Genomic DNA, 13,501 nt, shown 5'->3' on the forward strand with positions numbered 1-13,501 from the left:
TAGCATCTGACAAAGGTCTCATATCGCGCACCTGTAAGGAACATAAACAATTTTACAAGCAAAAACCAACCCCACTAAAAAGTGAGCAAAGGACATGAACAGACATTTTTCAAAAGAAGACATATATATGGCCAATAAGCATATGAGAAAATGCTTAACATCACTAATCATTTGAGAAATGCAAATCAAAACCACAATGAGATACCATCTCACACCAGTCAGATAGCCTATTATTAGAAAGTCAAAAAATAGCAGATGCTGGTGAGGTTGTGGAGAAAAGGGAATGCTTATACGGTGCTGGTGGGAATGCAAATTAGTTCAGCCACTATGGAAAGCAGTTTGATGATTCCTCAAAGAGCTAAAAACAGAACTACCATTCAATCCAGCAATCCTATTATTGGGTACATACCCAAAGGAATATAAATCATTCTACCATAAAGATACATGCATGCGAATGTTCATTGCTACACTATTCACAATAGCAAAGACATGAAATTAACCTAAATGGCCATCAATGCTAGACTGGATAAAGAAAATGTGGTACATATACACCATGGAATACTATGCAGCCATAAAAGAGAATGAGATCATGTCCTTTGCAGGGACATGGATGGAGCTAGAGGCCATTATCCTAACTAACACAGGAATAGAAAACCAAATACTCCATGTTCTTGCTTACAAGTGGGAGATCAACAAGGAGAACACATGGATACTAGGAGGGGAATAACACACACTGGGGTCTATGGGAGGGTGGAGGGTGGGAAGGGGAGAGGATCAGAGAAAAATACTTCTTGAGTACTGTGCTTATTACCTGGGTGATGAAATTATCTGTAATCAAAGCCCTGTGACATGCAGGTGACCTGTTAATATATAACAAACCTGTACATGTACCCCCAAACCTGAAATAAAAGTTAAAAACACACAAAAAGAATAAAATTAACAAAAAAACCCCCACTACTGTTGTGATAAGAATACAGCAGCAAACAAAGTGGACCCAAACGCACCGCCCTCACGGAGCTTAGGTTCCAATGAGGACAGTGAGACAATGAATACCGCACCGCCCTCACGGAGCTTAGGTTCCAACAAGGACAGTCAGATGATGAATACAACAAACAAAAATATATAGTGTATCTGTGGATACATGAACATATGCTATGTATGACATATACGCATATATGAATAGAAGTTCAGCAGGAATGGGGAAGGCAGTGCTGTGGGTGTCTGTGAAGATTTTGCTGATGCTGCTCAGAAAAGGCCTTGGGGAGAAGATGAGGCGAGGAAGCCGTACGGGCATCCAGGGAAAGAGAGTTAAAGGCAGAGGGAGGAGAGGGGCTGCCTGTCCTGTTACAGCAGCGGCCAAGGCTCCAGTGTGGCCACAGTGGAGGGAGCCGGAGGGGCTGTGCCTAGCGTGAGGTCAGCGTCACAGCAGGTGTGGCTACAAAGGTTTGATTCTGTCTCTGTAAACACTTTGGCTTTTACTTTGAGGAGGGGAAGCCAGTGAATTTTTATATATAAAAAAATTGATCCAAATTTAATGTTCATATTTTGGGGTCCATGTGGCCATTTAATACATTCATAAAATTTGTAAAGATCAAATTAGTGTAACTGAGATAGCCTCCACCTAAGGTATTTGTTGTTTCTTTACGCTAGGAACGTTAGTATTATTCTCTAGCTATTTTGAAATAGGTAATAGATTATTGTAAACTGTCATCACCCAACTGATCTATCTAACATGAGGTCTCATTTCTTCTATCAAACTGCACATCTGTGTCCGCTCATCAGCCTGAGGGGCCGAGCAGAGGAGTGACATGGTCATATCACCTGTGACCGCCCTGGCTGTGGCACTAAAGAGGGGTTATGGGAGAGGAGGCAAGGACAGGCCCTAGGTCACCAGCAAGGTGGTCAATGCTTTGAGGTGATTGTGTCTGGGATTGGGGTGGTGGCAGGACCCGAGGAGGGCTGGATCCTGGCTATCCTTGGAAGGCATTGCCAACAGGATTTGATGAAGGCTTGGGTATGCAGAGAGGGGAGGAATGTAAGATGAGCCTAGATACTGGCTGGAGCCAGTGAAGGAAGTTGCCCTGTGCTGATGTGAAGAAGATTCCGGAATGAGTAGGTAGGAGTGCTGTATGATGTCATGTGTTCTGCTGCCCTGTTGCTTTCTGACATCTCTGCCTTCTCTCTGAAACCCATAAGGATGCATGTCCATCTCATTTGTGTGGTCCTAGAGTCTTGAACAGTACCTAGCACTTAGTGGGGATTTGATTCATGTTTGTTGACTGTGTTTTAAGTGAGCAAAAATGCTCCCTGAAGGTTTGCTTCAGAGCAGAGTGGTTACACCAATTCCTGTCCAGGAATTGACCTGTGCTCCAGCCATGGCCAGGACTCATGCGGAGGGAATCTCCCAGAGCCTCGTGAAGCCCTTCTCCCTGTCCCAGGCTTTTGTTGGCAGCCTCCTCCTTTGAGGAGGTGCCTGCTGCATCTGTCACTGCAGCCCTGGCTCTGGAGTGGGCGGTGGCAGCCTGAGGAACCCATTTATCTCCTGCAGGCTGGAAGTGTGCTATGAGGTTCCTGGCAGAGCAAGACTCCATCTCCCGGCCTCCTCCATCCGTCTCCCCGTGTGCCTCTGTTTTGAATCATTTTTGCATTCAATTTAAGAAGAGAAAGAAGAGGCTGAGAGGAAGGAAGGAGGGGTGAGTGCTGTTCATCCACATCCCCAGCTCATGTGGAATTTCGTGGGCTGGGCAGAGGAATGGAGAATGGTTTCCTCTTCCTCCCTTGGCCAGTATTGTAAATCAAAGCCGGGGGTAGTTGTATACCTTATGCTACCATTGATTTTACACGAATGCTGTGTGCTATAGAATCATCCCGGAGTGTGGCCGCATACCCATCCATCTAGGCTCTAGGGCTCCCTCCCCTCTTCTCCCCTGCCTGGGGCGGGTGGAGGGTAAGCTGGTGCCTGCATCCCACCACAATCTCCCTGGGGATCTGGGAAGAGGCCAAGGGCATTCGGCAAACACAGAGTGTCAAGGGACAGGCTCCCAGACTCGGAGTCATCAGCCGGAGCATCTTTTCATTCTGCCCAATATTTGTGCTAGGGAGAATGTCCTGATTTAAGCGGCAGGATAACCAGAATGGGATGGGAGGGATCCTGTGAGACCCAGAGGTCCCAAGCTGGTCCAGGAGCACAGAAGCTGACATGACAGCAGGTTTCTGCAGGGGCGGGGAGGTGTCAACTTGCCTTAATCACGTCTTCATCAGACGATCTACACTCCACAGACTCCAGCAGCTCTGTCACCGTGCCGTCATCCTCCACGGAGACCACTTTCACCGGGACGGCCACCGTCTTCCCCGTGAGGATGGCTGTGTTCAGGATTTCTGCCTCCTGGAAGACCAAACACACCCTTCCATCACATCCCCTCCTGAGACGGCCCGGCCCCTGGGCGTAAGCCGCCTGCCTTTCCTCAGCCTCCCTGCAAACAGCACTGGCCTCTTCTGCAGGCTCAGAAATCCTGGCGGGCAGCACCAGCTGGGTGACCACGGCAGCCAAGAGATAACGCTCTGTCCTCACCCAGATTTCTGCAGAGCAACTACGATGGGGAAAGCGTGGAGGACAGAAAAGGTGGTGGAGAAAATTTATTACTAATATTGTGTTTGGCAAACACTTAGGTGTCAGGCACCCTTGTAAGCGCTTTATAAATATCGGCTCGTCAATCCTCATAGCATCCTGATAAGACAGACATTCTTCTTCCCAGTTTACAGATGGCACAGAGAGGTTTTGTCACTTGCCCAGGGTCACCCAGCTAGAAATTAATGAAGGCAGGATCTGAACCCGGGAAGTCCAGCTCCCGAGTCCATGCATCAGCTAACTCAAATAGGTCTAAACGTGGACATGACGACGGTAGCTTAAGCCGCTGATGGATGGCCAGAGGGGCCTGGTGTTGTGAAAGAAGCTTAGATGAGCAGCACGGCACCCCCAGTGTGAGGTATGTGAGGGAGACAAGGGCAGGGAGAGAGCCCTCGCTCTCTGTGCTGTCTTGCTCTGGCTTTCTTTCACTCTGTTTCAATTTTCCAGGCTTTTATTGGGTCCTGGCCTCCAGACGTGTCTGGAATGTTATTGTGGCTCCAACAGCACTCCCACATCCCCACGGATGTGACCCACGATGCATCACACATCCACACTCACCCAAACATGCATTTTGCTGTAAACCCTTCTTTCATCGAGCAGCTCAAGACGTGTGTCTTTAGGGATGTCCCAGCTTGCCCCAAGTATTTGCTTTCAGAATTAAGAACGTCCTGAACCTTTCCCCTTGGTAGCACCTAACGGTTGCTACAGTTATTTAACAGTTACCTATAGTTATTTAATCCCTTTATCTGTTTTCCAGACTCTAAGCTCCATGGGGCTGTATCTGCTTTCTGCTCACCAGCACCTAGCACAGAGCTTAGCTACAATGAATGGTGTTAGTATTTGTTAAGTGCATAAATAGGACTCAACAGGGAAAGGGCTGGGATTTACATCCTCACCTTCTTGCTCCCCAGCTCCTCACACTGTATGCATGAATCCCTTTTTCTCAGGCACACCTGTGCCTCGGTGGTGTTTCCCAGACATCGAACATCTCTGGATCTCATGACACCCCGCATCTCTCTCTCCAGTGCACCCATGCTCATCCTCAGTTACTCCTCTAGAATTCTTGTGATTTTTTAACTGGTTGGGGACAGAGAGATTATAGGAGCCCATTTTTCAGATAGAGAAAACTGAGCCTCAAGACCCGGTAAGTGAATCTCATTCTTCTCTGCAGAGATTGCATTTTCTATCACAAAAACATAGAAGTCCCAATATAACCCCACATCTCTGTATAATACCACTTCCAAGTCCTAGCTCACAACGTTCTTTGCTCAGTTTCAGCTCATTACATGCCAGTGGTGTCCCTAAGAGGTGTTTTATCAACATGCCACGCTGCGTTTCTTCTGTTAACTCTGAACGTATCTGTCTTTTCTTTGACAGAATAACATCAAAAGATCTGGGTGGGTGCTAGGAGCTGGTTAGGGTGGATCTAACACAATTGTCATTTTGCTTTCACTCATAGTTACTCAATCGCTTTATTTTCCTTCTAAGACTGGGAGCTCAGCAGGGCTGTATCTGTGTCATTTTGAGAGATGAGCTTGCAAAGATTCTTGTTACTTTGATTCTCATGTGAAATGTAACATGCCTGTTAGTAGAATGCCTGCAGAAGGAATAGAAGTTTATCATCCTAAAATTACATAACTATTTTCATTATGTTAACTATTTCTTAGATAAGATCTTACTTTTCCTTTATGGGATGAGATTTGTCTATAACCAGCTCATTGGGGTTAGGCTTTGGATGTAGCAATACATATATTATTCATTATTTTAATTCTAAAAGACAAGACTCCAATTTGGAATGCTCCTGAAGTTCAGAGACCATGTTTCAAACTGTTGGAATATGCATAGGCCTTCAAAGTCCCATTATCCATACACGTTTTCTCCTCTGTGAGTTCCCAGCCTGATTTTATTTTAATTCGAATAAAAACATGGCACAAAAATGAAGGGGCAAAATCAGTATATGATGCTATTTCCTGCTGCCTCTAGGCAGGAAAAATTAGCTTTAATGGCAAAACTCACCATTACTTTTGCACCAACCTAATATTTTTTTTCTACTCTAAAGGGTGAGGATCGAAAGGAACAAGTGGTACTCTGGAAAAAAGTGGAACAATGCTGTTTAACTTGCTGGCCGAAACTGGCTCATCACTAAGGAGAGAGACAGACGAGGGAGCAGTGTGGCCACTTCTGACATCAGTCTCAGGGAACACAATTTCTCACATTCGTGGTAAAAAGTAAAGAGCATCTCCACTCTAACGATAAAAATCAAAAGGCCTTTCATGTTTTTGCACATTCAGGTTAATATAATGAGAAATGATGCTGGGAATGACTGATGAGCAGCTGTAAGCCCATATGTCTGGGGTGTTGCCTTTTTCTCTGAATAGCATACGTGTTTCTGCCCACCAAGATCTCAGTGGGGCTGAGTGACTGAGCCTTCAGGCTTGGTATTTCCCTGCCTCCTCTGCGTATTCCCAATTCTTTGACGTCAAGAATTTTCTCTTTTGCACAGCTTTGCCTTTTCCAGGAGGTGAATGGTACGGGGATGACTCACAAAAGTCTTCAGATAAGAGGAGGACAAAAGAGACCCTTGTTCAGTGGCAGAAGTACCTGCAAAGCCTTAGCTTTGCTTGAGGTATGACCTACAGCTGCTCTGATTTTCGGACCCCAGAAAACCCTTGAAAGCTCAGCTTCCTTATTGTTTTGTGTTCACCTTATCACAGCACCTCAGAGCCTAGGAAATAAAGGCACAGACTCTCTTTAGAAAACATATCTCCTTCCCATCAGCCAATCATAATCCTTATTGTCACTTCATACGCCCTTTCTGCTATTTGGGCATTATCTGTGTGCCAGTAAGGATCTCTAACAAAGCACTACAGAACTTTAGGCACTCCAGAGTCAAGGAGGAGGTAGAATAGCAGACAATAGGCTGGATGTGGCACTGAGAAAGGTATAACCATTAAAGTGAGGCTTCAGATATTTTTCCTGGGGGCTGACTCATTGTCATCCATTCTAGGGAAACAATAACTGTCCCTGTCTTGCTAGAGAAATAATGACCCATGTCTTAGTTTGAGCCAGCCTGGAGATAGATCCTGGGACAATGATTCAAGAGCAATTTATCTGGGACATTCAGGAAACTTCAACAGGGGAGTGTGCAAGCGACACAGGGAAAAGGAGGCTACTAACAATTTGTGTAGATTAAACCAGTTATCACAGTGGGCACCTGGAGCTGATCCTGCAGGGGATGATGTATATCACGACACATATTGTATATTCTGTGTGTGTCTTAGTCCATTTGTATTGCTACAAAGAAATACCAGTCTAGGTGCATGGCTCACACCTGCAATCCCAGCCCTTTGGGAGGCTGAGGCAGGCGGATCACTTGAACCCAGGAGTTCGAGACCAGCTTGGGCAATACAGTAAGACCCTGTCTCTACAAACACATAGAAAAAAGTTTATCCAGGTGTGGTGGGACATGCCTGTAGTCCCAGCTACTTGAATGGCTAGGTGGGAGGACCACCTGAGCCCAACAAGGTCAAGGCTGCAGTGAGTCATGATTGTGCCACTGCACTACAGCCTGGGCAACAGAGCGAGGCCTTCTCTCAAAACAAACAAACAAACAAACAAAACAAAACAAAAAAACCTAGATAGGCTGGGTAATTTACAAGAAAAAAAGGTTGGCTTGGTTCGTGATTCTGCTGGCTGAAAGACTGGGCATCTGGAGAAAGCATGTGGAGGAGGGCGAAGGGAGCAGGCATGTGCACAGATCACCTAGCAGTAGAGGAAGCAAGGGAGAAGAACAGGAGAAGTGCCAGCCTCTTAACAACACTGAGAACTCCATCACTGCCCCACGCCCACTGCCAACCAGAGAGGGACTTTACCTACTCATGAGGGTTTCACTCCCATGACCCAAATACCTCCCATGGCCCTACCTCCAACACTGGAGAACACATTTCAACATCAGGTTTGGGGGAACAGACATTCCAACCGTAGCAGTGTGTAAATGTGTATGTATCTCAATAGATTGAAATCTATTATGATGTATTTCCCTGCAGGGGAATTCTCTAGCATATACATATAAGAATACTTTCACTGAGGGCTGAGGGGCTGGGGTATTTATACACCAAACCTGAGTGCTGCTCCTAAATGGACCACTGCTTAGCACTTCCAGCCCACTGCATGTGCAGACGAAACAGACTTCTACTGTTTCAAAGGAAGCTCCCCACGGAGAGTGGCACTTGGACCTGGTGGGGAGTGCACTGCTGTGCTAGGGTAAGAGGAAATAGGTAGGGCCCTGACCAAGTCTGTTACAACATCATCGGTCATGTGGTGGTCTGATGGATTGGAATCAGAATTAGAGTGTTTTTTTATTTTGATTTTTGTTTTTTAAATTTCCTCGTGTTTCTGGTATCCGGATGTTATGCTTCAAGTATCAGCATAGTCATTTATTCATGTTCACCTTTGAAAATTAATTGCAAAACAGAGACAAGGAAAATAATGGATAGAGAAAAACATTGCACAAGGGAAGTTTCTAAACACCTTAAGAGATTGATCTCTGTGTTAGACAGTTTGTTGCCCGTTCAATGTCTGTTCTGCCTTTCTTCCTAACAAAACCCCAATTTCATTTGTGGCTGTAACATGCCTAAATAAAATGACTATAGTTTTTGGCTGCCCTTAATCTCTGACACATTTCTGGCCCAGAAGATATTAATAAAAGTCATTTAGTGAGACTTCCAGAAAATTTTATGAAAAAAACAAACAAAAACTCAAAAGAAGACAGACATGCAGCCAATAATCACATAAAAAATCTCAACATCATTGATCACTAGAGAAATGCAAATCAAAACCACAATGAGACACCATCTCACACCAGTCAGAATAGCTATTATTAAAAAGATTTAAAAAAAACCACAGATGCTGGTGACATTGTGGGGTAAAGGGAATACTTATACACTGTGGGTAGGAGTGTAAATTAGTTCAACCTTTGTGGAAGACAGTGTGGTGATTCCTTAAAGAGATAAAAACAGAAATACATTTGACCCAGCAATCCCATTACCAAGTATAGACCCAAAGGAATATAAATCATTCTACCATAAAGACACAGGCATGTGCATGTATATTGCAGCAGTATTCACAATAGCAAAGACATGAAATCAACCTAGATGTCCATCAGTGGTAGACTGGATAGAGAAAATGTGATACATATACCCCATGGAATACTATGCAGCCATAAAAAAGAATGAGATCATGTCCTTTGCAGGGGTATGGTTGGAGCTGGAGGCCATTATCCTTGGCAAACTAACACAGAAACAGAAAACAACATACCACATGTTCTCGCTTATAAGTGGGAGCTAAATGATGAGAACACATGAACACATAGAGGATAACAACACACACTGGGGCCTATGGGAGGGTGGAGGTTGGGAGGAGGGAGAAGATCAGGAAAAACAACCAATAAGTAGTAGGCTTAATACCTGGGTGGGGAAATAATTGGTACAACAAACCTCCATGACACATTTCCCTTTGTAACAATCCTGCACATATACTCCTTTATTTAAAATAAAAGTTAAATTAAATTAAAATGAAAAAAATAAGACGAACTAAGCAGATTCTGAAAGTTGTCTTTCCTTTCTTCCTGCCCACTAGGCACAGATAATGCTGGAGTTAAACTGCATCTTGTGACTCAAAGGTGGTGGTATGTGGTTAAAAGACATGTGGTTTCAGTGTAGTGAACTATTAATAGTTCAGTGCAGGGAATCTCTCGTTGGATTGTGCATTAGTCTGTTTTCACACAGTTGATAAAAAAGATATACCCAAGACTGGGTAATTTATAAAGAAAAAGAGATTTAATGGACTCAGTTCCAGGTGGCTGGGGAGGCCTCACAATCACGGCGGAAGCTGAGGGAAGAACAAAGGCACGTCTTACATGGCGTCAGGCAAAGAGAGAAGGAGAGCCAAGCGAAAGGGGAAACCCCAAATAAAATCATCAGGTCTCCTGAGACTTACTCACTACCACGAGAACAGTGTGGGGGAAACCGCCCGAATGCATGATTCAATTATCTCCCACCAGGTCCCTCCCACATGTGGGAATTATAGGAGCTACAATTCAAGATGAGATTTGCATGTGGACACAGCCAAACCGTATCAGACTGCCTGCATTTGAATCCTGGTTGTGACACTACTAGCGGGGTGGCTCCAAGCAAGTTACTTAACTCTTTGTGCCTAATTATTTTCGGCTATAAAATGAGCATAATAATGGTATGTACCTCTTGGGTTTGTCCTAGATTTGGTGCGTTAATATTTGTAGAGTGTTTAGAACAGCGCCTGGTAACTAGTAAATGCTCTCCCAAATGTCTGATAAATAAGCACAGATGAATGATGACCATGGTGGCTTGAGTACAAAGTTCATGTCCACATGGAGACCCAGAATGTGAGCTCATTTGGAATCAGTATCTCTGTAGATGTGATTAGTTGAGACATGGTCTTAATGGATTAAGGTGGGATTATGGGTGTCCTTACAAGAAGAAAAGACACAGACAGACACACAGGGAGGATGGCACAGGAAGATGGCACCAGAGACTGGGGTGATCCGTCCATAAGCTGAGGAATATCAAGAATTGGCACAACCACAGAAGCTGGAAGAGGTAGGAGGGATGCTTCCCTAGAGCCTCCAGAGGGAGCATGGCCCTGGTCACACCATGTTAGACTTGCAGCCTCCAGGACAGTGACAGCGTGAGTTTCTCGTTTTTAGCCACCACGTTGTGTTACTTCATCATTTCAGTACAGCAGCACTAGGAAGCGAATACAGTGACCAGTCAAAAAGGAAGCACCTGGATGCCAGAAGCATGGCCACACTCGCCCTGGGCATCCACCTCCAAGCACGTTTGCAGAGAGAATTAAGAGCTTGCTCATTCTAAGCATTGATTTCCAAGCTCTGTTACTCACAGATAATCACCATCTTAACTGATGCAACCTGAAAGGGGACTGCCTCATGATTTCTCATTGGTCTTAAGTCAAAACAAGTAAGTTAAATTGACTTATTTTTTTGTAATGAGAAAAAACATTTTTGTTGTTGTTGTTCTTTTTTGTCCCTAAAGTTATTAATAAATTGTACTTAATAAATACAAAATATTATCACTTTGACATGTAATCAATACTTTTTAAAGTCAAAATCTTACCAAGGTTATCCAAGCTCATTGTTAAAATGTTACCCTTCCAAAAGGGTTTACAATGAAATGCCATAGCAGGCATCCACCCTTCCCTAATTCCATTTTTGTTTCCTTCAGGCAATTGTTTTCAATTCTTCTATGTTATAAAGGTTTCTCCCCCTATATCTACTAAATAATATGCTATATTCCCCTTTTTTGATATAACAGTTTTAGACTTGAGCTACTGATTTCCTGGTATGATCAATGAAATTTTATCTCTGACTGCCTTCTACTTTCTCTCCTTTCTCAGGCATATGATCATGTTCCCCTTTTGATTTCTCTATTGGCTGTATTTATAATTCCAAGGAACTACACCTCTAATCAAAGACAAATACTGCATCGTCTTACTTATAGGTGATATCTGAAGAAGTTGAACTCATAGAAATGGTAAGTAGAAGGGTGGTTGCCGGGAACTGGGTGAGGTGTTGGGGGAAATGGGGAATTGTGGTTAAAGGGTACACATTTTCAGTTATAAAATGAGTAAGTTTTGTAGACTTGATGTACAGCATGTTTAGTGTAGTTAATAATACTATATCATATACTTGAAATTTGCTGAGAGCATAGTTCTTAAATGCTCTCACTACCAAAAAAAGGTAACTCTGGGAAGTGATGAATTTATTAGCTTGATAGTGGCAATCATTTCACAATGTATATATGTATCAGAACATCATATTATACACCTTAAACATACACAATTTTTATTTGTCAGTTATAGCTCAATAAAGCTGGGGGGAGAAAGAGACAACGCCTTGGTCCCTGAATAGTTTAAGAACATGCCTGCAGTTTCTTCGACATTCCTGCCATGTGGACGTGGAGTCTGGTTTTCTCCCCTTCAACACCGGCCAGCCTTAGGACTCACTTCTAGCTGTATCACCTTTTGGAACCTAGCCTCGGAAGTAGCAAGCATCACTTCCTCTAGAATGCAGTGGAAGTGATGGTTGCTACTTCCGAGGCTAGGTCCTAAAAGCCAAGACAGCTTCAACCTTGTTTTCTTGCTGGGGGCACTTGCTCTCGGAATGCAGTCACCATGCTGTGAAGAAGCCCTGGCCGCATGGAAAGGCCACATGCAGGTGATGTGGTCAACAGCCCAGACTGTAATCAGCGTCCCCCACAGCAGATGTGTAAATGCAGAGGCTTTTCAGAGGACTACGTAGCCTCTACCTTGCTGCACTCAACAGGAGACCCTGAGCAGAAGCCACCTGGCAGAGTCCTGTAGACCCCTGGAGCCACATGGCAGAACATAATATAAATGGCTGTTGTTGTAATGAGGATACTATGGTTTGCTGGTTTCTTGTGCAGCAATAGATAACCGATAACCCCCGCCTCCCGCTTTGCAAGATGATAATATTAGCCCTGCTAAAGCTCCTCTTTGGTTCATCTCTGGTGTTAGCTTCCTAACTTTTCTCATTTCTAACTTTTACTTTTATACTCTCAAGGACGATAACGTCTACATTGTGTTCTGAAACATAATGAAGTCATCTGTGCTTTGTACAAAGGTTGGATCTCAGAGTTGAAATCCACTAACGTATCTATTATACTCTTACAAGTATCGTTCACTGTGGAGCAGGCTTTCTCTGACTTGACACTGTTGATATTTTGGGCTGCACAATTCTTTGTTATCAGAATGATCTATGCCTTGTAGGTTGTGCATTGCAGCATCTCTGGCCTCCACCCACTAGATGCTAGTAGCATCCGTCATCCCCCGAGTATGACAGCCCCAAATGTCTCCAGTCATCGCCAATGTCTCCTGAGGGAGAAAAATCACTCTCAGTTAAGAACCACTGCGGTGGGGCAAAGAATTGTCCTTGGATTCTATTTCCTTTCGTTATAATACTTTGTGTCTCCTGGAGTTATTCATTGCCTTTCTTCTTTTCCTCTTTTGTTAATACAATTTACCTTGTTCATAATCTTAGGTTTTGCCAAGCTCTTCACTGATCTTGCCATTTTCCCGGGGATCCCCCATCAGAATCTTTTGTCTTCTGTTCCGACGAATATGTTCTCTAGACCTGCTACATACATCAGGACTTCTTTCTACTTGATACAAAATTTGTTTTAAATATGCACATTTAAAATGGGAGAAATGTTCAAAATGCAGAAACGAATGCAAAAATTCTTGATTTTGTCGACTTTCTTCATGTCACCAGCAAGTATGGACTCCATTGTATACAGTGAGCTTTGTGCAACCAGAGCTGGCTTTAGGTAACAGACATACCTTTCAAAAACAGAATATAGTCTATTTAGAAAGAATATTTTATTATACTAGTGGAGCTTGCTATTAAAAATTAGACTAAGCAGGCAGGGTGCGGTGGCTCATGCCTGTAATCCCAGCACTTTGGACGTCGAGGCAGCAGATCACTTGAGGTCAGGAGTTTTGAGACCAGACTGGCCAACATGGCAAAACCCCGTCTCTATTAAAAATACAAAATTACCTAGGCATGGTGGCCAAGCCTGTAATCCCAGCTACTCGGGAGGCTGAGGCATGAGAATCCCTTGAACCTGGGAGGTAGAAACTGTTTTTTGTTTTTGTTTTTAAATTATCCTAAGCAAACTCAAAGCCCAACTCAAATGCTACATCTTCCTTAATCTCCCCAAGTGGAAATAATCAGTGTGCATATTGTTTATATTTTATTACAGACATTATATAAAATAAATACGGAAGCAGGAGAGCTTAGGG

At 43.8% G+C, this 13,501-nt stretch overlaps 1 protein-coding gene and 1 long non-coding RNA gene across 2 annotated transcripts in view; one reads left to right on the top strand and one right to left on the bottom strand.

Annotated features, from left to right (window-relative positions):
- TMEM132D (transmembrane protein 132D) overlaps positions 1-13,501 on the bottom strand; it is an 824,162-nt gene that overhangs the window by 135,385 nt on the left and 675,276 nt on the right. The window contains exon 5 of the mRNA XM_003276114.2: positions 3,242-3,385. Coding sequence (XP_003276162.1) covers positions 3,242-3,385 — 144 coding nt within the window. The remainder of the gene's footprint in view (positions 1-3,241; positions 3,386-13,501) is intronic.
- LOC105740372 lies at positions 1,876-6,387 on the top strand. Its single transcript, XR_001116398.2, has 5 exons — positions 1,876-2,693; positions 3,280-3,445; positions 3,756-3,986; positions 4,654-4,772; positions 5,688-6,387. It is a non-coding gene; the product is annotated as an uncharacterized LOC105740372 (long non-coding RNA).

This window comes from Nomascus leucogenys, chromosome 10, assembly GCF_006542625.1.
Source record: "Nomascus leucogenys isolate Asia chromosome 10, Asia_NLE_v1, whole genome shotgun sequence".
In the NCBI taxonomy this organism is placed as follows: Eukaryota; Metazoa; Chordata; class Mammalia; order Primates; family Hylobatidae; genus Nomascus; species Nomascus leucogenys.